Here is a 26,406-nt window from a genome sequence, read left to right as displayed (position 1 = left end):
TCCAACACTCTGTGTCACACAGTGGCCAGAAATACCAGGTGCCATCAGGAGGTCCAGCAGTGGGGCCCCACCGGTGGACCTCCTGATGGCACCTGGTATTTCTGGCCACTGTGTGACAGAGTGTTGGACTGGATGGGCCTTTGGCCTCATCCAACATGGGCTTCTCTCTTATGTTCTTATAACTCCAGGTGGCGAGTTTGAAAAACTTCCCTCCATTTTGGACTGCACAGCCACCTCGTGGGCAGAGGAGGAGGGAGGACAAGAAGATCTGGAGAGCGTCATCCAGCGTTGCTACGCAGAGGCAGGCGAGGGCCAACCACCTCGGTTCCATCTTTTACCTTGGAAACCAAGTTGTGACTTAAGGGCCCTTCTCCCCACAATGAGAGAAAAACCCAGAGGCTTGGAGGCATTGAGGAGAGGGGTGGGGGGCGGCGGGGGGGGGGGGAACCCCCCCCCCCCATTTCTTTATTCTTGGGGGGGTGGTAGTGGTGGAGGAACAGGTCTCCTTCCCTGGCTGGTACAAACACTACCCGCTTCGTCTTGTCCAGTGACTACCTAATCTATAGCCAACCTCCGAGGTGGTGGGACTAATTAATGCTGTTAATTAGCAACTCGGGCTAATTACCCCCGTCTGAAGCCAAGGGAGGTCCCCTGTCTGCAATTTCTCGAAGCAAAAGATAATACTTTAACGGCAGCGAGACTTGGGGGGGGACGGACGACACAGATTAGTCGTAATGGGCCGTGATTATGTAAATGCCCATTCAACTTTATTAAGTGGCTTTTTACTACCACGCAACTGTTTAAGCATTTAATTAGGCAAAGAGATACAGGATTTAGCACAGTGGGGGGGGGCGGGGGGGCAAGAGAGGAATCACTTACTCGGAAGGAAACTTATTCGCTTGCATAGCCACGGAGCCCAGGTAATACCCTTGCTCGTTCTGATCCGGGTGTCCCATGTAGCGTTCGGTGTACCCCGTGTCGTAGAAGAGCCACAACGTGACCGGGGCCCCAGCAACGGCCACCTGGTGGGAATTTCATAAACAGCCGTCAGTACTTCTGTGTGTAAAGCCAACTCAACTGGCAGGAAAGGAGCAAGATTCCTGACAAGGAACTGGAACGATGACGTTTTGGTTTTCTTCAGTGGACTGGTTTGAAACCTTTTAGCCGGATCTCGTAGGCTAGGCCAAACCAGCAGCAATTGCATTAGAAGAAGACAGCGGCAATGCATTTATACCCCACCCTTTACTCGGAGTCGCAGAGCGGCTTACAACCTCCTTTCCCTTCCTCTCCCCACAAGAGACACCCTGTGAGGGAGGTGGGGCTGAGAGAGCTCTAAGAGGACTGCTCTTGAGGGAACAGCTCTGAGAGAGCTTGTGACTGACCCAAGGTCACCCAGCTGCCTTTCTAACTCGGTTCTCCAGATTATTGTCTGCTGCTCTAAACCACAACACCAAGCTGGCTTCCAGAAGCGTGTGCACTCCAACCAGGGGTCATTTTGTAGAAAAAGAGGTGCAGGAGCTCATTAGCATAACATTTGCATATGCCACACCCCCTGACATCACTGGAAGTGTGTCAGAAGGCAACACCCACCGCTCAGGCGCCACTGGGCTGTTTTGGATTGCTAGCTACTGGGGGGGGGGGGAATGCAGATCTGTCCTCGCAGAGGAGGGAGAGCTTGTACCTGAATAAAACTTGGCCTTAAAGGTGCCACTGGACTGTTTTGGGCCGGGGGGGGCGGGGGGGGAGCTCTGCAACTGACCTGGCTGCTTCTTGCTCTGACTGAGGGCTGCTGGGAGCAGGGGGTGGGGTGTGTTGCATGTGCCCGCCCCCTGGCTCTTTACTGCCGGAGCTCTGCTCCTGTGCGCTCGTGCAGGAAATGACCCGACTCCAACGCAACAATTCCATTTGTGCCAGAAGGTCAGGAGTCCCAGCCATTTTGAGCCTGTGGGCACCTCTGGAATGTTGAGAGGGGGTGGTGAGTACCACCCCAAAATGGCTACCTCAAGAGGCGGAGCCAAACAGAGTACCACCTTCCTCGCATCTCCTTGAAAGATGGACAACCTGAAGGGGGAGCGGAACCACACACTGACTACGGAAATCCCAGGAGTTTACCAGTTCTCCTCATCCTCCAGTAAAAAAAAACAACCCTTTAATTTGAATGAGGGCAACCAATAATAAGCCCTGCCTTACAATAGCTTTGCCCACTCTCTGAAAAGCTTGGGGGCCAAGGGAAATACTGGTGGGCGCCATGTTGGGGAACCCTGCTTCGGTTGATGGTGCAGACATTTACAGGGACAAAAAAGGGAAAGGGGAAAAGAACTGAACCCAAATCTTAGAATCCAGAACCTGACAAAGGTTAGTCAAATGGAAGAAAGGGGGCCAAATATTAAATGCAGTGTTCCCTCTAAGCTGAGTTAGTGTGAGCTAGCTCACAGTTTTTTAGCCTCCGGCTCACACATCTTTGCCTTAGCTCAGGAAGGAGGGCTCTGGAGCAAACTAACTGATGCAGGAGCCAAATCGCTCGCTCACCACTTTAATGCCAGCCGCTCACAAAGTAGAATTCCTGCTCACAAGACTCCACAGATTAGAGGGAGCATTGGTTGTAATTCCAGGCTCTATTTGGAGGTCAAAGGTCAAAGCCAAAAGGGAGAGATCACGGGAGGAGACAGAAGTCCAAACAAGACATCCATGACGAAAACGACCATGAATCAATAAAGATATATTTGCAAAAAATCTTTACTGTCTATCACAGTTATGAATCGGTAGAAAATTATCTTCTTTTATCGCTCACACCCAATGGATTTTGCGCAATAACAACTACCCGTTTCACACAGATGGCCTTCTGTGGCAATAATAATTCTTATCAACTTATCCACTCTCGAAATAAACGTCCAATGCGGACTCTCTCGTATCAGAACCCAAGGTCTTCACCAAAGTGAAGCGCCAAGCTGTTTCGCCACGTTATTTCCCCATTTTTGCTACTCTCGTCTGTGCAGATGGAGCAGGAAAAATCCCCCCCCCCGCCTTGTGCTGCTTGCGTGAGGGAAAACAGCCTGTGGGGAGCAGAATCCGATCCCCCCCCCCCCAAACAGCTTGGGGGTATTCTGAGCCCTTGAGCTCTGCTTTATTTTGTAAGAACCATCTGCTGTGTGGCTGCAGGGAACCCTGCTTGTTAAATGCCACCTGTACAGTTTGGCCCTTAGTTTTAGCTGTAGAAGAGAAGAACAAGAGATTGGATTTATACCCCACCCTTCACCACCCAAGGGAGTCTCAGAGCGACTTACAATCTCCTTTCCCTTCCCTTCCCCACAACAGACACCCTGTGAGGCAGGTGGGGCTGAGAGAGCTCTGACAGAAACTGTTCTTTTTCAAGAACAGCTTTGACAGAACTACGGCTTGCCCAAGGCCATCCAGCCGCTGCAAGTGGAGGAGTGGGGAATCAAACCCGGTTCTCCCAGATTAGAGTCCGTGCACTTAACCACGACACCAAACTGTAGCAGAACGTAGGCCCAGGCACCACATTTCACCTATTAAAGGAGAGGTTTTTTCCTCCCATTTCAGGATTTCGTCATCAGTGGCAGAGCATCTGCCTTGCATGCAGGAGGTCCCAGGTTCAATCCCCGGCATCTCCAGGTAAAAAGGACCAGGCAGGAGGTGATGGGAAAGACCTCCGCCTGAGACCCTGGATCACCTACTGCCTGGTCCTTTTTAACTGGAGATGCCGGGGACTGAACCTGGGACCTTCTGCATGCCAAGCAGACGCTCTGCCAGTGAGCCACAGCCCCTCCCACACGAGAAAGGCAGACTACAAACAATATAAATATCCCAGTTTCTATTACTTTGGGGGCAGCCATGTTGAAGCAGCAGAACAAAATCAGAGTCCAGTGGCATCTTTAAGACCAACAACATTTAATTCTGGGTATAAGCTTTCATGTGCAGGCACATTTTTTCGCACACAAAAGCTTATACCCAGAATTAAACTGTGTGGTCTTAAAGGTGCCACTGGACTCAAACTTTGTTCAATTTCTATGGCTGTTTGCCATCTCTTGAGACATATGTTAGAAACAAGGATGTAGAAGAGAAGAAGAGATTGGATTTATACCCCACGGCCCTTCACTACCCAAAGGAGTCTCAGAGCAGCCTACCATCTTCTTTCCCTTCCCCTCCCCACAACAGATACCCTGTGAGATAGGTGGGGCTGAGAGAGCTCTTTTGAGGACTGCTCCTGAGAGAACAGCTCTGAGAGAACTTGTGACTGACCCAAGGTCACACCAGCAGCTGCATGTGGAGGAGTGTTTCTCCCAGATTATAGAGTCCATGCTTCTAACCACTACACCAAACTGGCTCTGGCCTCTGGCCCAGCAGGACTTTTCTTGGGCTCTTATAATTGGGAAACCAACACACACAGTCACTGCGGAAGCTATGTAAAGGTAAAGGTAAAGGTTCCCTTGCTTGAAAGCCAGTCGAGTCCAACTCTAGGGTTGCGGTGCTCATCTCCGTTTCAAAGCCGAAGAGCCAGCGCTGTCCGAAGACGTTTCCATGGTCATGTGGCCGGCATGACTAACACCAAGGTGCACGGAACGCTGTTCCCTTCCCACCAAAGTGGTACTTAATTATCTACTTGCAATTTCTTGCTTTCGAACTGCTAGGTTGGCAGGAGCTGGAACGAGAGACGGGAGCTCACTCCGTCATGCGGCACACTCGGGTCTCGAACTGCTGAACTACTGACCTCCCACAGCCTGCAGTTCAGCCTTTTAACCACTTGAGCCACCGGAAGTACACAAGGCCAAGAACACACCGTATCCCCCCCCCCCCCCCAGCACAGCCGTGTTTTGTGGATCAAATGAACCTCTCAGATTATAGCTGCTAATGTCATGGTTTTTTTTATGCTATTCATATTTTGCTGTTAAGCTTTTCTGGGGGAAAGGCAGGACGTCAGTATAGAGCTACGCTGCCAACAAACACACGTAGGAACACCAAAGCGAGGAGGACCTCCGTGTGCACTCGCCTACCTTGAAGATCTTCGGCTTCTGGAGCAACGCCATGAGGGAAAGGTATCCTCCGTAAGACCAGCCATGAATACCGACCCGTTCCAAATCGATGAATTCGTATCGGGAGGCCAAGTACTGCAACCCTTCCACTTGGTCATTGATCTCAATTTGTCCCTGTTGAAAACAGATTTATTTTTTTTTGCAGAGATTACGCCGAAACTGTAAATACCTTTACTTTTAAACCCTGTGCACATGTTACAATGAACGCCCAATCCCTGTGCAGAGGACACATCCACACACTGAATCACCACACGGGGAGTGAGGGTGGGCATGAGAGAATTGGCCCTGTCCTGGTGTGACTAAAGAAGAAGAAGAAGAAGAGATTGGATTTATCCCCCGCCCTTCACTACCCGAAGGTGTCTCAGAGCGGCTTACAAACTCCTTTCCCTTCCCCGCCCCACAACAGACACCCTGTGAGGGAGAAGAAGAAGAGACTGGATTTATACCCCACCCTTCATTCGGAGTCTCAGAGTGGCTTACAGTCTCCTTCCGGTGGGCTTCGGGTGGGCCTGAGAGACCTCTGACACAAACTGCTCTTTTTCAAGGACAGCCGTGCCAGAGCTTGTGACTGACCCAAGGTCACATCAGCAGGTGCATGTGGAGGAGTGGGGACTCAAACCCGGTTCTCCCAGATTAGAGTCTGCACACTTAACCACTACACCAAACTGGGTTCTTTCTTCTAAAGAAGAAGAGAGAAGAGGAGGAGAAGAAGAAATTGGACTTATACCCCACCCTTCATTCGGAGTCTCAGAGTGGCTTACAGTCTCCTTCCGGTGGGCTTCGGGTGGGCCTGAGAGAGCTCCGAGAGAACTGCCCTTGAGAGAAAAGCTCTGAAAGAACTTGTCACTGCCCCAAGGTCACACCAGCAGCTGCATGTGGAGGAGCGGGGGATCAAACCTGCTTCTCCCAGATTGCAGTCTGCATTCTGAACTGCTACACCAAACAGAGCTTTCATTGCCCAGTGGCAGAGCTCGGTCCACTGGCAGTGACCTCACACCACCTTGGAGAAGACGGCACCAGCCCCAAATCTCCGCGCCGCAGCCAAGCGCAAGGCCAAGGCCGCCAGGTCGGAGGCTGAACTTCTGAGCACACGATGCCACAACCTACCATCTTGTACTTAAAGGCCCCTTCGAACTTCAGGCCCCGGTGGCAAGAGCCCCTGTTGTCGATCACCACCATCACGTAGCCCAGAGAGGCCAGTGTATTCAGACGGAAATACTTCACTCCTTTAAAGCGGTTGTTCACCAGCTGCACCTGGGAAAGAGCATCCCAAATGTTCAATGTTTTGTCTCACAAGTGCACAGAGAACCAATGACGTATTAATGGGCAACAGTAAAAGGCAATTTTAAACTGTATCCTTTGTGCGGTATTCTGTAATAGTCTGGGTGTGTTTGATTTGGAAACTCACTACTGAATGCCGGCATGGCAAACCCTGATAAAGGTCTGCCCCTTAAGAAACGGAGTATTATTTTTTAAAACTTCTACCCACAAATTTCCCACAGGTTTCTCCTTCATAAGACCCTAAGAAGAGCCCTGCTGGGTCAGACCAGCGGTCCATCTCGTCCAGCCTCCTGTCTCTCACAGTGGACAACCAGTTCCTCTTGAGGGCCAACAACAGGGTACAGAGGCTGAGGCCTTCATAAGAACATCATAAGAGCTCTGCTGGATCAGACCAATAGTCCATCTCGTCCAGCCTCCTGACTCTCACAGTGGACAACCAGTTCCTCTGGAAGGCCAGCAACAGGGCATGGAGGCCGAGGCCTTCGCCTGATGTTGTTTCCCGGCACTGGGATTCACAGGTTGACTGCCTCTGAATGTGGAGGTTCCCTTTTGTCACAATGGCTAATAGCCCCTGACAGGCCTCTCCTCCACGAATCTCTCTAATACCCTTTTAAAGCTGTCTGTGCCTGTGGCCAACGCTACATCCTCTGGCAGTGAATTCCACATTTTAATCACTCTCTGTGTAAAGTGGTATTTCCTTTTATCCATCCCAAACCTACTGCCCATCAGCTTCACTGGATGCTCTCGAGTTCTAGGATTTTGGGAGGAAAAGTTCTCTCTGTCAACTCTCTCCACCTCATGAATGGTTTTATAAACCTCTATCACGTTCTCCCTTCGTTGCCTTTTTAAAACTGAAAAGTCCCCATGGTCTTCAGCTTTTCCTCAAAGGGAAGGTGCTCCAACCCCCTAATAACCTTGGGTTGCCCTCTTCGGTACTTTTCCCAGCTCTGTAGTGTCCTCTTGCTCAGGGTAAAAGAGGAGAGCGCAAAAGTGGGCTTGAAGCTCAACATCAAGAAAACTAAGATCATGGCATCCGGCCCCATCACTCCTTGGCAAATAGAAGGGGAAGTCGTGGAAGTAGTGACAGACTTCACGTTCCTGGGATCCCAGATCACCACAGACGGTGACAGCAGCCATGAAATTAAAAGATGCCTGCTCCTTGGGAGGAAAGCGATGGCGAACCTAAACAGCATGATAAAAAGTAGAGAGATCACCCTGCCAACAAAAGTCCGCATGGTCAAAGCAATGGTATTCCCAGTAGTCATGTATGGCTGCGAGAGTTGGACTATAAGGAAGGCCGAGTGCCGAAGAATAGATTCTTTTGAACTATGGTGCTGGAGAAGACTCTTGAGAGTCCCTTGGACTGCAAGAAGATCAAATCAGTCAATCCTAAAAGAAATCAACCCTGACTGTTCCCTGGAAGGCCAGATAATGAAACTGAAGCTCAAATACTTTGGCCACCAAATGAGAAGGGAGCACTCCCTGGAGAAGACCCTGATGCTGGGAAAGATTGAAGGTCAAAGAAGATGGTGGCGGCAAAGGATGAGATGGTTAGACAGTGTAATCAAGGCAACGAACATGAAGTTGAGCAAACTTCAGAGGACGGCGGAAGACAGGAAGGCCTGGCGTGATATGGCCCATGGGGTCGCGAAGAGTCAGACTCAACTGTGCGACTGAACAACAAGTGTCCTTCACTAGTCAGTGTGATGCCATGGGCAAAAGGAATGAATTAGTGGACACAGTTTTCTGGGAAGGTCGACTTAGAAAGACAAAGTAAGTTTCTGTCACTCGTGGGTGTAAAAATATACTTAGGAGTTTTGTGGGCAATATCTGTTATCAGAAACCCAAAAGGAAGACTGAGCAAGATTGCCAACAAAATCATTTGAGGTTGCAGAGTAATGTTCCGTTATGGGAGTTTGAGCCGTTTGCACAATTTATGCAATTTACTCCGACTGCACAATTTATGCAAAACTTGAAATGCTCAAGCACAGAATTTTGCCAAAGGGCTTGTTTTGTCGTTACCCAAAGAGGCAGTCTCCTAATTAATTAGGGGAATTAGCTTTAAGGAGACAGAGCGAGAGGGGGTAACTGGGATTCTCCACCAATGTTTACAGGGACTTTCCCCTCAAGAGAACTCTCAAAATAAACCAGGCAGATGTTCCACCTGTAAGGTTTTTATTCAAAAGAAATAGAAATGAGCAAAACACACATGCAAACACACTTAAAACAGGCAAGCTAGCTAAGAGGAAATCAGGGAGGAGAGGGGGAAAGCGGTTTTGGGGAAGCTGTAATTACTAGTCTTGAAGGAAGAGGTCCACGGAAGCAGCAGCAAAATGAACAGCATTTCGGGAAGCAAGAGTGAGAAGGCCTGCATGCTAGTGGGGGTGTGTGTGTGGAGGATCCAAGAAAAACACACACACACACACACTGATATAGGGCAAAATACTGCCTGGGGCAGGCTGACATATTTGCCTCCAAAACAATAACTTGATGGGCTTCCCAGAAGTAGACAATGAGTTTGGAAAAGCTGGAGGGGTTTGTCTAAGGTGGCCTGCAGGTGTAAATGGTACTTGATGACCCTGCAAGTACCAGATAGGAAAAGCTACCAGATCCTTGAGAGACCCACTGTTCCTAAAGTATGTATCTCCCTAGGGTGTGGAGAGGGTCGTTGGCTAGCTGACCAGTGTTCCCTCTAAGCTTGAGTTAGTGTGAGCTAGCTCACAGTTCTTTAGCCTCCTGCTCACACATTTTTTGTCTCAGCTCAGGAAGGATGGCTCCAGAGCAGACTAATCTATGCAGCAGCCAAATTGCTCGCTCACAACTTTAATGCCAGGAGCTCACAAAATAGAATTTTTGCTCACAAGATTCCACAGCTTAGAGGGAACATTGTAGCTGACCACTCTTTCTCACAATTCTAAACTATGTCCTCCAGGGCTTGTCTCTGGCTGGCATCCATTTTGTGTAATTTTGGGCCAGGCACTGTATTGCACTTATGATATTTGGGATGATACATAAAAATTAGGAAAGGTGTTTATTGATTTTTTTCTAGCTACAAACTGCCCCTCGGCAAGAGGAGGAGGTCTGACTGCTAATGCTGTGTCTGCTTCTGCTCGAAATAAAGGCATGACCAATCAGCAGGTTTTTCCCCCCACCCACTGACCTGAGGGCCTCCGTAGATGAAGAGGACTGTTGGGTATTTCTTTCCAGGTTGGAGATTGTGAGGTTTATACATCATTCCGTAAAGCACAAATCCTGAAGAACTCTCGAAAGAGAAGATCTCAGGGGGGATGTAATCGGGGATGGGACCTGGAGAAAGTAAACAGAAAGTGTTAAGGGCTAAACCCTGTAGTTTGACACCAAAGGAAGCCACCAGCCCTGACAGCAGATTTAAGTCCACCCCACAAAACGCTTGGCTTTGCAACCATTCAGCATTTGGTGAGGGCATCCATTTTCATAGAATCATAGAATGTTAGAGTTGGAAGGGACCTTGCAGGTCATCTAGTCCAACCCCCTGCACTCTGCAGGAGCATAGTTGAAAAACAGCCCTACATACCTACAACACACCCAAAAAATGGTCGTCCAGCCTCCGCTTGGAAACGGCCAGCGAAGGAGTCTCCACCACCTCCCGAGGCAGACTGTTCCACTGCTCAACCACTCTGACAGTTAGGAAGTTTCTCCTGATATTGAGCCGTTAATGACTCCCTTGTAATTTCCACCCATTGGATCTAGTCTTGCAATCCGGAGCAAGAGAGAATAGATCTGCTCCATCTTCTACATGGCAGCCCTTCAAATACTTGAAGACTGCAATCATGTCCCCTCTAAGCCTTCTCTTTCCCAGGCTAAACAGACCCAACTCTTTCAACCTTTCCTCCTAAGACTTGGATTCCAACCCTCTCGCCATCCTCGTTGCCCTCTTCTGGACACGCTCGAGCTTGTCAACATCCTTCCTAAAACAGGGTGCCCCAAACTGGACATGGTACTCCAGGTGAGGCCTGACCATAGCAGAATAAAGCGGAACATTTTGGGGGAGTATTGGCCAGTCTCAAAATTCCCAAGAGGCCCACGGCTCAGCAAAGCTGGGGGGGAAATCACAACAGGCCATGCTTGTGTGGAACAGCAACAATGAATTGGGCAAACCACCCCACCATTTGGGTAGGGAACCTCTTCAAAGCGCCCCACCGGAAATACCTGCGGAATCTAAAAGGGTGGCCCAGAACTCCTTGGCCCGATGGACGGGGTCGTCTCCAGGACCGGTGAGCTTGTACAGGGACACCTGGTGGGGGTGCTTCTGGTTGCTGAACTTACAGATGACCATATCGCAGTCCTGGGAAGAGAAGTGGAAGCGGAGACCGCTTTAGAAGCAGCGGCACACCTCTGACGTCCAGCTGCCTGCTGAGGACAAAATGTAAGGGGGCAGCTGGGCATTCGTGCAGAATTGACCGTTGTTAACAGTAACAGCTCGGGCGCCCTGAGCCCTGCTTGTCAGGGAAAGGGGCAGGATACAAATCGAAATAAATAAACTCTCCCCATGGAGACTCGTCCATCCCCTTCTTTTCCCGTCGTCCACCAGTGGGGCAAGATGTTTTGTTTCGCTTGGTGTTCCCTCGATGATCCCACCTTCCTGCTCACTGTTAACTGCTGGTTTTTTGTTTGTACAATAACAAAAAGAAAATACACCGTGAAGAGAACATATCACATACTTCAACCAGTGCTCCCTCTAAGCTGAGTTAGTGTGAGCTAGCTCATTGTTTTTCAGCTTCCAACTCACACGTTTTCGTCTTCGCTCAGGAAATATGGCTCAAATCGCCAAATCGCCCGCTCAGAACTTTAATGCCAGTAGCTCACAAAGTAGGATTTTTGCTCACAAGACTCCACAGCTTAGAGGGAACATTTAACATTATTTGAACGATGTGCATGTTTTTGGAGGGGTTGATTTAAATGGTCTTAAAATGAGATGTTTTCAACTGTCCGCTACCTTAGTGGCCCTTCTAAGGGTAGAAAGGCGGGATGCCAGTTTTATAAGAGGTTAAGATGCTGAGCTGCAGACCAGTACTTCAGCAGTTCGAGACCCGAGTGCAGCATGACGGAGTGAGCTCCCGTCTCTGGTCCCAGCTCCTGCCAACCTAGGAGTTCAAAAGCAAGAAGCTGCAAGTAGATAAATAGGTATCGCTTCGGTGGGAAAGTAACAGTGTTCTGTGCACCCCGGCGTCTAGTCCTGCCGGCCACGTGACCACGGAAATGTCTTTGGACAGAGCTGGCTCTTCGGCTTGGAAACGGCAATGAGCACCGCAGCCCTAGAGTCGGATTCGACTGGCTTTCGAGCAAGGGAAACCTTTACCTTTACTAAATAATAAATACTGAACATGTTATGTCAATAAAGGTAATTGGAATTGGAAATACTGAACATCCCTGTAATGCTTTGGAGTTTTCAGAATGCTTTGCATTTTGCTGGCCGGCAGCCCTGCAAGGTCGGCCACTGATATTAGGCCCATACTGCAAACTAAGAGACAATTATTTGCCTGAGACTGCCAGCTCAAGTCATAGCAGAAATTTCAAACACGAATTTCCCGGTTCTCAGTAAGCAGCTGCCCAGCTGTTATGTATCGTGTATTATACCAATGCTGCAATGCATTATGGTAATTGGAATGCCTACTTTTTCCTGCAGGGCTTCCTTCAGCAGGGAAACCCACTGCTGCAGCAAGATAAATAACCTTAGGAAAAGGGAAATCACTACTTCCTCCGAGAGGAAGGGGAGGCACCTTTGCGCTTCTTCGTAAAAATTGTTTCGTGCATGGATCATGGTTCACAAAACGGCTCTACAGTCCTATTTTCATAAAGGAGAAGAATATGAGACGTTTTCTTGTCCTTATTGGAACACTGGGCAAATTGTCATCAGGAGTGAAAGAGAAACTAAGCAAGGTTTAATAACTGGAAGCATGTGCACTGAGCATGAGCAAAGTACTTTTGCATCACTGCTAAGTAACCATACCCCACAATACACTGAGGATTAAAAAGCAAGGGTCCCTGGGGAAGGGGGCTGGATACATATTAATTGATTAATTGATTTCATTTACCCCACGCCATTGTCCCCAGAGGGGACCAGTGTTCGCTCTGAGCTGTTAGTGTGAGCTAGCTCACAGTTTTTTAGCCTTTAGCTCAGACATTTTTGTCTTCGCTCAGGAAGGTGGGCTCCAGAGCGAACTAATTTATGCAGGAGCCAAATCGCTCGCTCGCAACTTTAATGCCAGCAGCTCACAAAGTAGAATTTTTGTTCACAGGACTCCACAGCTTAGGGGGAGTATTGGAGGGGACCCAGCGTGGCTTACAGCATTCCCCTCCCCTCCTTTTTATCTTCACCACAACGACCTTGTGAGGTAGGTTCGACTGAGAACACGTGACTGGCCCAAGGTCACCCAGCGTGCTTCCACGACAGAGCGGGGATTCGAATCTGGGTCTCCCAGATCCCAGTCCAGTGCTCCAACCACCCTACCGCTCTCATACAGGGCAGGCCTGAGGCCTTCTCTTTCTCTGGAGAAATTTGGCCCTGAAAGGAAAGGACAGGGGAAGGGAGGGAAGTACCTGACTGACGCAGCACGAGTGCGAGAAGCCCCGATCCGTCAGCCGCTTCACCTCTCCGGGGTGCTCGTAGCTAACGACGTACAGGTGGTGTTCCAGGGGGGAGTCCTTCGTACCTTCAAAATATACCATTTTTTTAGCTTCATCCACCCGGATCTAATAAGAAACACACACACACACACAAGATAAGTGACCCGCGTTGGCACCGCTGGGCGTTCCCAGGCCAGACTGAATTCTCGGTGAATTCGCCTGAGAAGAAAGTCAAGGTCAGAACCCAAGGGTATAAATTCTGCTATTCTGTTATCCAGTCTGACGCTGACTGACCCTTGACCTGGTACACCAACCTACATAAGAACATAAGAGATGCCAATGCTGGATCAGGCCAGTGGCCCATCCAGTCCAACACTCTGTGTCACACAGTGGCCAGAAATACCAGTGCCATCAGGAGGTCCAGCAGTGGGCCCAGGACATTAGAAGCCCTCCCACTGTTGCTCTCCCCCAAGCACCAAGATGACAGAGCATCACTTGCCCCAGAGCCCCTATCTATACCTTGTGGCTAATAGCCACTGATGGACCTCTGCTCCATAGGCTGATCTAATTCCCTTTTGAACCTAAAATTACCCTCTTGCTTTGTTAGTACACTGACAACCGCCACTTCCTTCCACTCTGTGTCCTGTGAGGGACCCCACGTGTGGCACCCGGTCCTGGGGAGAAAGGCGATTAACAGCCAGTTCTATACTTGTCCGGAGGTCAGTTTTTGCTTCTCTTTCCTCTTAATCTTTAAAGCTAGTGACGTGCCTGCTACTACCCAATCAGAAGAAGAAGAAGAGGAAGAAGAGGAGGAGGAGGAGGAGATTGGATTTATACCCCGCCCTTCACTACCCAAAGGTGTCTCAGAGCGGCTCACAAACTCCTTTCCCTTCCCCTCCCCACAGCAGACACCCTGGGAGTCAGGTGGGGCTGAGAGAGCTCTTGACAGAAACGGCTCTCTTTCAAGAACAGCTCTTATCAGAACTATGGCTTGCCCAAGGTCATCCAGCCAGGTGCAAGTGGAGGAGTGGGGAATCAAATACCCGGTTCTCCCAGATTAGAGTCCGCGCACTTAACCGCTACACCAAAGTGGCTCTTTTGAGTCTTAATGGAACATTAAGACTGCAAAACACCCAGCATTCCATTTCAAGCTATTTGGGTGTTTCTCCAACACGTCCTGAATCATCTTTTCTCTCCCACCTTTCTTTGTGTTGCTACTGAGCATCTAAGCTTCATGAAGGGGTCTTTGGAGCCGAAAAGCTTGGCCAGGAACTAAGAACACAGGGAGAGGCCCTCTCGACTTTCCCATCAATTTATGAATGATTTGGAGTTGGGAGTAAGCAGTGAAGTGGCTAAATTGGCGGATGACACGAAGTTGTTCAGGGTGGTGAGAACCAGGGGCGATTGTGGGGCACTCCAAAGGGATCTGTCGAGGATGGGCGAGTGGGCGTCAACGTGGCAAATGGGGTTCAATGTGGCCAAGTGCAAGGTGATGCACATTAGAGCCAAAAATCCTAAATATAAATACACATTGATGGGGTCCGACCTGGGAGAAACTGCCCAAGAGAGAGATCTTGGAGCTGTAGTAAGATAACTCACTGAAAATGTCGAGGCAGTGTGCGGCTGCAATAGAAAAGGCCAACACTATGCTGGAGATTATTAGGAAGGGAACTGAAAACAAATCAGCCAGTATCATAATGCCCCTGTGCAACCTCATTTGGAGTACTGTGTACAGTTCTGGTCACCACACCTCAAAAAGGATATTATAGCAATGGGAAAAGTGCAGAAAAGGGCAACTAGAATGATAAAAGGGTTGGAATACTTTCCCTATAAAGAAAATGACAACCAGTCTTCAGGTAGCAAAGATCAGTTCCTCTGGAGAAAATGGTAGACTCTGTATCATAACCATAACCAGGGCTAAAAGAGTTGACCTGACGCGTTTGGGCCGAATCGGCCTTCCTCAGAGGTCATACAAGTGTGGCTAGATGGTAAATAGTTACATTCATAAAGACACAATCAGGAATATATACAAAATACAAATTCAATAAGGACCATAAAGTAAATTGTTCAGAAGTAAAGTAACCAGGCACAGGATAAATATGCACATGAAACCTTTTTAGTGCAATCACTAGCCCAGTGATTATAAAATCCACCTATGGTCCACAAATAACCTTCTTTGATTGTGTTGCCACAATATTCACAAGTAAAAAGCAGTAAAAAGCTTTTTACTTGTGAATATTGTGGCAACACAATCAAAGAAGGTTATTTGTGGACCATAGGTGGATTTTATAATCACTGGGCTAGTGATTGCACTAAAAAGGTTTCATGTGCATATTTATCCTGTGCCTGGTTATTTTACTTCTGAACAATTTACTTTATGGTCCTTGTTGAATTTATAGTTTGTATATATTCCTGATTGTGTTTTTATGAATGTAACTATTTACCATCTAGCCACACTTGTATGACCTCTGAGGAAGGCCGATTCGGCCGAAACGCGTCAGGTCAACTCTTTTAGCCCTGGTTATGGTTATGTTTTATATATATTGGTTATAATTGGGCCCCTATATATGTTTTAATTTGATATTATCAATAAATACATGTACCTCTTTTTATGAAAAGGTTTTAATATTGGCCCTCCTTTCCACTAACCTTTGTTTGGTTTTGGAGTTCTTTGTTAGGTTTAGTTTCTTTCCCTTTTTTGTTCTTGCTACCTGGTATTTTTGGCCACTGTGTGACACAGAGTGTTGGACTGGATGGACCATTGGCCTCATCCAACACTGGCTTCCCTTATGTCCCCTCGATCTTTAGGAGGCAGCTGAAGGCAGTTTTTTTCATGATGGCATGCGATAAGTTCTTCTGCCCACCAGCAGTATTAAATTATTGATTTTAACTAGCGGTTCTTACGTATTTTATTATTATTTGCATTGTAAGTTGCCTTGAGTTTTTTGGAAGACTTCAGCTGGCTAGCTGGAATACAACCTCCTGAAATTAAAATGGGGGGGGGGGGGGGGTAATTTTTTGGAGAGGCCTGCAGGTGTTCCTCATTGCCACAAAAACCCCTTCAGTATCTTCTATTCTTCGGCGGATCCTGTGGATCCACTCCAGTCAAGGTGTGAGGCAAATTTACAAACTTTCGCTGGGTTCAAAGAAGGGGTCCAAATCACTACTAACCACTGGAGTAGAAACTCTTTTCTTTAGAAGAAGAAGAGGAGTTGTCTTTATACCCTGCTCTTCACTACCCAAAGGAGTCTCGGACAAGCTTACAATCTCCTTCCCTTCCTCTCCCCACAACAGACACCCTGTGAGGTAGGTGGGGCTGAGAGAGCTCTGAGAGAACTGCTCTTGAGAGAACAGCCCTGAGAGAACTGTGCCTGATCCAAAATCATCCATCTGGCTTCATGTGGAGGAGTGGGGAATCAAACCCTGTTTTCCAGATTAGAATCGGCCGCTCTTAACCACCACATCACACTGGCTCTCTTGACTGACCATGATCAAGGAAAGCATCTATTCCTAAGAAAGTTCAGGACGCTGACACATTGTTCATCTTTGCTACTTAGAGCAAGTTTTATAACACAGGAAGCCAGTAAGATACAACCAGTCAAAGCATGCCTACCCAACACCGCACTGACTCCAAACCAACAGAAAAGCAATCTATACTTTCTTCTTAACCAGGGGTCATTTCCTGGGGGAGCGCACAGGAGCGGAGCTCTGGCAGTAAGGAGCCCAGGGGGCGGGCACATGCAACAAGCCCCGCCCCGTGCTCCCAGCAGCCCTCAGTCAGGCCACAAGGAGCAAGAAGCAGCCAGGTAAGTTGCAGAGCCCCCCTTCTGGCCCCCCTTCAGTTATAAGCTCTCCCTCCTCTGCGAGAACAGATCTGCACGTCCCCCCCCCCAATAGCTAGCAATCAAAAACAGTCCAGTGGAGCCTGAGCGGTGGGTGTTGCCTTCTGACACACTTCTGGTGATGTCAGGGGGCGTGACATATGCAAATGAGTTATGCTAATGAGCCCCTGCACCTCTTTTTCTACAAAATGACCCCTGTTCTTAACCTACTTTTAGGAATACTACTACCTTATCTATGGTACGCTATAAGCACAACACGAACTGCTGACCACTATAGTTTTAAGGAAACAGGGTCTGTGCAAAAGGTTATTTTAGGTTAGTTTGCCCTGTGAGGCAAGGAATGCAGACTTTCGGAGACTTCAGCTAAAAGCACAGATAATAGTGCTGGCCCATCTCTGGGTCAAACGTTCCCCTCAACTGTTTACTTTGCCTTCCCTGACATGGGCACACTCTGGAGCATTCACATTTCACCCCCCCCCCCGCCTGCCTGACAATCTGGTGCTCAGGGCGTGCTCTGTTCTTCCTGGCTCCGTTGCCAATAAATCTCGCAACGGGTTAAACCTCAGTTTTACCTTTCCCACCATGAACATGTTGAAAAGAGACTTACGTTGGAACCGTGTCTGCCGAGCACTTCCCACTCCCCGCTGGTAATCGCCAGCTCCTCTTGGATCGGGCACAGGAAATCATCTGTGAGAACAAGGCACGTTACAAAGACTCCCATGCTGAAAAGGCGACTTCTGAAGGACTAACAGTGTTTATGTTAATGGCGGCATGCAGGATAGTTGCTAAAAGTTGGAAAGCCGCAGAATTATTACCATTACACTCACGGTATTCTGAGTTATGGCAGATTGCCATAGCTGGAAAATTAACAAGTCAAATCAGAATAATCAAATCCAAAGCCAAAACTGTAGACTTTTTTGAAACGTGGCACGATTTTAAGAACATAAGAACATAAGAGATGCCAATGTTGGATCAGGCCAAAGGCCCATCCAGTCCAACACTCTGTGTCACACAGTGGCCAGAAATACCAGGTGCCATCAGGAGGTCCACCAGTGGGGCCAGGACATTAGAAGCCCTCCCACTGTTGACCCCCCCCCCAGCACCAAGATGACAGAGCATCCCTTCCCCCAGAGTGGCCAACTAGCCCCTTGTGGCTAATAGCCACTGATGGACCTCTGCTCCATATGCTTATCCAATTCCCTTTTGAAGCCGTCTAACTCAGAACAATACCTCCACCTCCCTCACAGGGGGGTGTCTGTTGTGGGGAGGGGAAGGGAAAGGCGTTTGTAAGCCGCTCTGAGACTCTGAGTGAAGGGCGGGAGATAAATCCAATCTCTTCCTCCTCCTCTTCTTCCTCTTCTTCTATTCACGAGGTTCAGTTTTGCAACAGTACCCTGTGAAGTAGGCTAGGTTGAAAACACCCCCCCCCCCCGGAGATCTTCTGGAGGTGCTGCAAGGCCTGACTGTCTTTTATGGAGAGGGGAGAGATGTGAGGCTTGCTATTTTATCTTCAGTTTTAACAACAGGAGGAGGAGGAGGAGGAGAAGAAATTGGATTTATACCCCGCCCTTCACTCGGAGTCTCAATCTCCTTTCCCTTCCCCTCCCCACAACAGGCACCCTGTGAGGTAGGTGGGGCTGAGAGAGCTCTTTCACAAACTGCTCTTGAGAGAACAGCTCTGAGAGAACTGTGACTGACCCGAGGTCACCCAGCTGGCTACACGTGGAGGAGGAGTGGGGAATCAAACCCAGTCCTCCTTGAACCAACAGGAAAGACGGGATATAATTTTTCAAATAAATAATAAACAACCAGCTTAGAGAAGCAGTACGGCACAGCGGCTACGGAGTCTGGATTACGAATGGAAGACCCAGGTTCGAACCATTCCCTTGGCAAGGAAGCTCACTTGGTGAACTGTGGGCAGACAAATCATTCTCATCCTATCTGGTCAAGTTCTCTAATCTGAGGCAATTTTAGTTATGAAAATCCTTTGCATCCTATTGCTTCGTTTGTGTAATTTATTCTGCTGATGAGGAGGCAATTAAACAAAGGGAACAGAAGGTAAGCCAATCATTAATTGCTTCTCTCATCTGCCAGGTGTCTTTTGCTATTAGGATTTCACCAAGCATTTCTGACCACAGGTGAAGCATATTTTCCCCATTCCTAAGGACTAGCAGCTTAAGGTTTAAAAACATAAAACATTAAGTGCACAGCAAGTTGTGCTGTGGATGTGCAGAATAAACACGGCCCTCCGCAGACTCTGTTGGATCCTTACAGCAATTGAAAGAGTAGAGGTCCATCAGGAGCTCTTAGCCACAAGGTATAGATGGAACACTCTGCCTGGGGCAGCGATGCTCTGTCTTCTTGGTGCATGGGGGGCAACAGTGGGAGGGCTTCTGGAGTTCTGGCCCCACTGATGGACCTCCTGATGGCACCTGCGTTTGGGCCACTGTGTGACACAGAGTGTTGGACTGGATCGGTCTAATTCAACATGTCTTCTCTTATGTTCTTATGGCTATAAGCACAGACAGCTTCAAGAGGGGACTGGATGAACATATAGAGCAGAGGTCCATCAGTGGCTAGTAGCCACAAGGTATAAATTGAACACTCTGTCTGGGGCAAGTGATGCTCTGTATTCTTGGTGCTTGGGGGGAGCAACAGTGGGAGGGATTCTGGAGTTCTGGTCTCGCTGGTGGACCTCCTGATGGCACATGGTATTTTTGGCCACTGTGTGACACAGAGTGTTGGACTGGATGGGCCTTTGGCCTGATCCAACATTGGCTTCTCTTATGTTCTTATAGGAGCTCTCGGTCTTGGGCAAAGGATGCTCTGTATTCTTGGTGCTTGGTGCCCCACTGCTCTTGATGGCTCATGGTATTTTTGGCCACTGTGAGAGTGTGGGACTGGATGGGCCTTTGGCCTGATCCAACATTGGCTTCTCTTATGTTCTTATAGGAGCTCTCGGTCTTGGGCAAAGGATGCTCTGTATTCTTGGTGCTTGGTGCCCCACTGCTCTTGATGGCTCATGGTATTTTTGGCCACTGTGAGAGTGTGGGACTGGATGGGCCTTTGGCCTGATCCAACATTGGCTTCTCTTATGTTCTTATAGGAGCTCTCGGTCTTGGGCAAAGGATGCTCTGTATTCTTGGTGCTTGGTGCCCCACTGCTCTTGATGGCTCATGGTATTTTTGGCCACTGTGAGAGTGTGGGACTGGATGGGCCTTTGGCCTGATCCAACATTGGCTTCTCTTATGTTCTTATAGGAGCTCTCGGTCTTGGGCAAAGGATGCTCTGTATTCTTGGTGCTTGGTGCCCCACTGCTCTTGATGGCTCATGGTATTTTTGGCCACTGTGAGAGTGTGGGACTGGATGGGCCTTTGGCCTGATCCAACATTGGCTTCTCTTATGTTCTTATAGGAGCTCTCGGTCTTGGGCAAAGGATGCTCTGTATTCTTGGTGCTTGGTGCCCCACTGCTCTTGATGGCTCATGGTATTTTTGGCCACTGTGAGAGTGTGGGACTGGATGGGCCTTTGGCCTGATCCAACATTGGCTTCTCTTATGTTCTTATAGGAGCTCTCGGTCTTGGGCAAAGGATGCTCTGTATTCTTGGTGCTTGGTGCCCCACTGCTCTTGATGGCTCATGGTATTTTTGGCCACTGTGTGACACAGAGTGTTGGACTAGATGGGCCACTGGCCTGACCCAAAATGGCTTCACTTATCGTCTTAAATAAGATGCCCACTCGACCTGAAGAAAACACCACGTGACAGTTTCATGAAGCATTTGAAAGGAAAGGCGCAGGAGTCAGTTACTTGGGGCAGGGAGTCCTCCGCACGACCGTTTGTATCTGCTGTCCCTCAGCAGCGTTGCAATTTTGTACAGGTGCCGGAAGCCCGTCTTGCACTCTGAGGCAAAGATGAACTCTATCACATCCTCCCGGGTTTGGGGGAAAACGTGGAAGATATCGTGGATCTGCAGAAACAAGAAAAGGGCCTTTGAGAATTCAGTTGCAGACTGGAGACTAAGGGTGTGCGTTCCGATATACCCAATACCTTGTCGGTATTTTTCCAGTATATTTTGAAATCCTAAAGCTTTCTGGGATTTTTCAGGAAAACCGAACAAGAGACCCGGATGTATTTAGGGTATATCCAAAAAACAGCAGCCGGAGCAAATTGCTCCCACCTCTCAGCTGTTTGTCAGTCTTCTACTGCAGTCCCTTTAAAGTTTAAAGGGCATTCCCTTTAAAGTTTAAAGGGACTGCGGAAGACAGTCTGAGGATCCGTTGTGCTGGCAGGGAGCATAGCGTTCCCTGCCGGTTTAGGTTGTAGCTTCCTCCCCACACTCCTGTTTTTTTTTCCTTCTTGGGTCTATTGGACCTGAAAAAATTTCAGGATTTCCAAAAAAAAATTCAAGATCTGAATACTGTGCTGGTGCTTGGGATTTTTTATATTTTTTTTTTGGGGGGGGGGGGAATCCTGAATTTTTTTCAGGTCCAGTAGACCTGAATCAAAATATAATGGCGTAGGGGGGAATTGCACACCCTTATGGGAGACTTAGGACCTGTGGGGGCTCAAGTGGTAAGACGCTGAACTGCAGGCCGTGGAAGGCCGGTAGTTCAGCAGTTCGAGACCCGAGTTGCCGCATGACGGAGTGAGCTCCCGTCTCTGGTTCCAGCTCCTGCCAACCTAGCAGTTCGAAAGCAAGAAATTGCAAGTAGATAAATAGGTACCACTTCGGTGGGAAGGGAACAGCGTTCTGTGCACCTTGGTGTTCAGTCATGCCGGCCACACGACCATGGAAACGTCTTCGGACAGCGCTGGCTCTTCGGCTTGGAAACGGAGATGAGGACCGCAACCCTAGAGTCGGATTCGACTGGCTTTCGAGCAAGGGAACGTTTACCTTTACCTTTTTATGGGAGACTTGGGGAAAAAATTGGCTGCTTGCTTAGAACAGGCAAATAAAATTGAGCGCTCCCGGTTTTGACCTGATAACCTCCACGCCCCCCCCCCCAGCCTGGTCAGTCTCTTCCTACTGCACAGTACAAACAGCCCCCTCCCCGAGATTGATCTGCTTATCTAGCACGTTCTTATGTCATCCTTCTCCAAGGAGCCCAGCGTAGCATGCGTGGTTACTCCTTCCCCCAGACGCTGAGCCACGCCTTGAACTATGAGGATAGGTGACAGGCAAATGTTTTGCTAATAATAATGGGAGCAATACTAATCCTATCCTCACAACAACCGTGTTGTGTAGGCCAGGCTAAGAGGGACTGGTCTAAGGCCACCCAATTAGCTTAACCACCCAATTAGAGAGCCAGTTTGGTGTCGTGGTTAAGTGCACGGACTCTAATCTGAGAGAACCGGGTTTGATTCCCCAACTCCTCCGCTTGCACCTGCTGGATGACCTTGGGCAAGTCATAGTTCTGACAAGAGCTGTCCTTGAAAAAGAGCAGTTGCTGTCAGAGCTCTCTCAGCCGCACTTACCTCACAGGGGTGTCTCTTGTGGGGAGGGGAAGGGAGAGGAGTTTGTAAGCCGCTCTGAGACACCTATGGGTAGTGAAGGGTGGGGTATAAATTCAATCTCTTCTTCTTCTTAGCGGCCCAAGTGAGGATTTGAATCCATTCTGACAACTATACCACAAAGATATCTAGTATATGATGAAGGGCTCTTGACTGTCGATAGATCATAGACCTGAACATCTTTGCTGGCCTCTAAAGTGCTACTGGAGTTAAATTTAGCCGTTCTGTTGTAGACCAACATGGCTGTCCCCTGAAACTATGCCACACTGGCGTTATCCAGTCTGAGGTTTCCCGAGGGTTCCCGGGAGGCGAGCAACAGCGTGTACGTGGGCGCGGTAGAGCCTTGCTGGACGGAGCTGAAAAGTCAGAAGCGAGCACGAGGTGAGCGCCTACGCGGTCCTGCCGATAGCCATCTAAGGGAGATACCGGAGACTGCCGTCCAAGAAACATCAGAGACTACAGAAGAAGACGCCGAGCCAGAACAACAACAACACGATCCACCACCTGGGTGCCGGTAGGCTGCCCCGTCCCCAGAAAAACACGTGGCCCAAGTTAGGTTTCAAAACGTTCTTAGAATGCATCATGTAAACCACCCAGAGACCCTTCGGGGTTAGGGCGGTATAGTAAGTCTAAAGTAATAAATAAATAAATTTAACAAGACCAGCCATTCTTGCTTTGTACAAAAGCCATGGCTGTCAATATTCCATCCCTGACATTTCCCCCCTAAGCAACCAGGACTTTGCCGCAGGAGTTCACATAAGACCATAGGAGTTCACATAAGAACGTGAGAAGACCCCTGCGAGTCCATCTAGTCCAGCCTCCCGTCCCACACAGTGACCAACCAGTTGCACTGGACAGCCAACAACAGGGCACAGAGGCTGAGGCCTTCCCCGGAGCTTGCCTCCTGGCCACTGGTACACTTATCCTCCTTGAATCTATCTAATCCCCTTTTAAAGCTGTTTCTTCCCATGGCCATCGCTACATCCTCTGGCAGCAAATTCCACATTTTAGTCACTCTCTGTGTAAAGTAGTATTTCCTTTTATCCATCCTGAACCTACTGCCCATCGGCTTCATTGGATGCCCTCAACTTCTAGTCTTTGGGGAGAGGGAGAAAAATGTCGGTCAGTCGACACCTCTCTATCCCACGCATAATTCTATAAACCTCGATCGTGTCCCCCCTTTGGTCGTCTTTTTCTTCCTAATCGGAAAAGTCCCAGACTCTTCCTCCTAGGGAAGGGGCCCCAAGCCCCTCGTCATCTTGGTCGCCCTCCTCTGCAATTTCCCCAGCTTTGCAATGTCCTTCTGGAGATATGGTGACCAGAACTGTATGCAGTATCCCAAACGAGGCCACGGCACCAGAGTCGGGGGCTCACTGCCAGAGCAAGAGCTAGCCTGAGACGACGAATCCGTACATTTATCCAGACGTCTGTAGTTTCTTCATAAATGACCAAGGGCGTAACGGAATCCGGCACGGCGTCGATCAGCTGCTGCCTCTCCATGGCATCGTCTTCCACAGGTATAAATAAAGCAGGGGGGAGCAAGACGATCTGAAGCCTCGTCTGGGAGCGGTCGAGGAAGATGGCCCACGCGCTAGTCGAAGGCGAGACACAAAGAAGAAGAGATGGAATTTAGACCCCGCCCTTCACTACCCGAAGGGGTCTCAGAGCGGCTTGCAATCTCCTTTCCCTTCCCCTCCCCAGAACAGAAGACACCCTGTGAGCGGTGTTCCCTCTAAACTCATGGGCTAGCTTGCAGTTTTTTGGCCTCCAGCTCACACGTTTTTGTCTTCGCTCAGGAAGGACGGCTCCAGAGAGCCAGTCTGATGTCGTGGTTAAGTGTGCGGACTCTAATCTGGGAGAACCGGGTTTGATTCCCCACTCCTCCGCTTGCACCTGCTGATGTGACCTTGGGTCAGTCACAAGCTCTGGCACAGCTGTCCTTGAAAAAGAGCAGTTCTCTCAGCCCCACCTGCCTCACAGGGTGTCTGTCGTGGGGAGGGGAAGGGAAAGGAGTTTGTAAGCCGCTCTGAGACTCCAAGTGAAGGGCGGGGTATAAATCCAATCTCTTCTTCTCCTTCTTCTAATTTAGGCAGCAGCCAAAGCGCTGGCTCACAGCTTGAATGCCAGTAGCTCACAAAGTTGAATTTTTGCTCACAAGACTCCTCCACAGTTTAGAGGGAGCATTGCCTGTGAGGTAGGTGGGGCTGAGAGAGCTCTGAGAGATTTGCTCTTGGGGGAACAGCTCGGAGAGAACTGTGACTGGGCCAAGCTTGCCCAGCTGGCTGCATGTGGAGGAGTGGGGAATCAAATGGCATTGAAGAAGAAGAGTTGAATTTATACCCCGCCCTTCACTTGGAGTCTCAGAGTGGCTTGCAGTCTCCTTCCCTTCCTCTTCCCACAACAGACACCCTGTGAGGTAGGTGGGGCTGAGACAGCTCTGAGAGAACTTGTGACTGACCCAAGGCCACCCAGCTGGCTGCATGTGGAGGAGGAGTGGGGAAACAAGCCCGGTTCTCCAGATTAGACTCCAGCACTCTACAACAAACTGGCTCTCAGATGATGGGAATACAAGTCATGTTGACTAAGCGTGTCTGACAAAGTAGTACAGGCCCACCCATTGCCAGGTGAAACTAGAGTCAGGCCTAGTCTAGACACCCAGTGGAAGGAAATGGCAGAACGAGCTGTGCAATTTCTGGTGATGTTCTCTTTTTTCAGATTTCCTATACAGAAAGCAATTCCCTGCAGCTAGAAAAGCAGAGCAGCAGGCAAAGGACTCTTGTCCCTGCGGTGCTAGCTTTTTTTTGCAGGGAGTGTAAGGATTTATGAGAAACCAGCACTCCGGTGTATACGCAAGGGCACTTTAAGGATGTTAATGCCTTAGTCTGAATACTGTTTTACTTCATTGCTTCCTCAGACAGAGAGAAACGCTTTCACCCTGGGCCAGCCTCTCTCCGACACATTTCAAAAACCCTCAACTGGGCATGTTTAAAAGGCCACCTCCTGGAACTGTGCGGCTCCAAGGAGGAAGTGGGCAAACAGTCCAGTCAAAAATGGCACGGTCCCCGAGACGCCGGGGAAACAGAGGCAGAGTAGCATACGCACTATTTGCCCTCCACAGTCCATCCCGCTCGGGCGATATACTCCACACCTTCGAAGAGGATCTCAAAGGGCTGCACAAGCTCTTTATCCACGACGTCTGAAATCTGTCGAGAAGAAAGAAAGGCCGGCATTCCGAAAAGGGGTCCCAAAGCTATCCAAGTTTTCCAAACGCAAGCCAGTGTCTATTAGTTGATTGAGCCCCCCTGAACAGGGGCAGGTGTCAGGTAGCCCTGTCATGGATCTGGAGTGTGTGTGTGTGGGGGGGGGATGCTCTCCTCCTCGCTCTCAGCTCTTCCCTGCCCAGCTAATGAGCGCTATTCTCCTGCTTGGCCTTGTAGTCTCCAGCTGCAATCACTCGGCTGGGAAACTTAACGGTTTTAGGCTTTGCCCGCTTGCCCCTGCCTGGCGCGCGAACTATAATCATTGGCTTACACTCACAGAGGGGTGTTTGGTTTCACTATGTCAGACGCCCTTATACTGTAGGCTATTCCTGACGCAAGCTGTATACGTGTTCTTTAGTACTGGATCCATCAATAAACACTTATCTTCTTATGACGCCTGGTGTAGTGTGACCTGACTAAGGACCCTGACAGCAGGGTGAGGGGGACAAGGGCTATAATCCCATATCAAGGGGGGTGGGGATCACGCATTCAGTCCCAAATCTTAGTACAAAGCCCCCCAATGAATTTCAAGCCCTCCTCTTTGGGGTCAGACGGGAGCCAGTGACTCCACACCCACTTAAAACAAACCAACGAAACGGCAGACTTACACTTCCATCGGCCGCAATGGATATTTCGGATAATTTGAAAGTGACTTTGGGGTTAGCGGTGCCTGTCAGGGAAGAGAGCAAATGAATGACGCCAAGGCAAATGTTTATTTTGCCAGCCCGGGCCGGATAGCCTTGAATCTCCAAAGTTTATTCACACAGAAATGGAAGATCGCTCCCCCCTCCCCATCTGCTAATAAGTATTAGAACACAGCAATCCAAAACAGGTCCACACAGAATCCGACTCAA

At 49.1% G+C, this 26,406-nt stretch overlaps 1 protein-coding gene across 1 annotated transcript in view; it reads right to left on the bottom strand.

Moving 5' to 3' along the window:
* The window catches only part of DPP8 (dipeptidyl-peptidase 8), a 46,670-nt gene that overhangs the window by 5,081 nt on the left and 15,183 nt on the right, over nucleotides 1-26,406 (bottom strand). The window contains exons 8-18 of the mRNA XM_015427141.1: nucleotides 26,161-26,222; nucleotides 25,395-25,495; nucleotides 23,706-23,883; nucleotides 20,589-20,748; nucleotides 17,388-17,467; nucleotides 12,912-13,064; nucleotides 10,521-10,656; nucleotides 9,493-9,638; nucleotides 6,159-6,305; nucleotides 5,013-5,165; nucleotides 880-1,022 (exon numbers count right to left, since the gene is read on the bottom strand). Coding sequence (XP_015282627.1) covers nucleotides 880-1,022; nucleotides 5,013-5,165; nucleotides 6,159-6,305; nucleotides 9,493-9,638; nucleotides 10,521-10,656; nucleotides 12,912-13,064; nucleotides 17,388-17,467; nucleotides 20,589-20,748; nucleotides 23,706-23,883; nucleotides 25,395-25,495; nucleotides 26,161-26,222 — 1,459 coding nt within the window. The remainder of the gene's footprint in view (nucleotides 1-879; nucleotides 1,023-5,012; nucleotides 5,166-6,158; nucleotides 6,306-9,492; nucleotides 9,639-10,520; nucleotides 10,657-12,911; nucleotides 13,065-17,387; nucleotides 17,468-20,588; nucleotides 20,749-23,705; nucleotides 23,884-25,394; nucleotides 25,496-26,160; nucleotides 26,223-26,406) is intronic.

This window comes from Gekko japonicus, unplaced genomic scaffold, assembly GCF_001447785.1.
Source record: "Gekko japonicus isolate JY-2015 unplaced genomic scaffold, Gekko_japonicus_V1.1 scaffold639, whole genome shotgun sequence".
Lineage (NCBI taxonomy): Eukaryota > Metazoa > Chordata > Lepidosauria > Squamata > Gekkonidae > Gekko > Gekko japonicus.
Note: the sequence above shows the minus strand (reverse complement) of the source record. Positions and strands in the feature narration are given on the sequence as shown.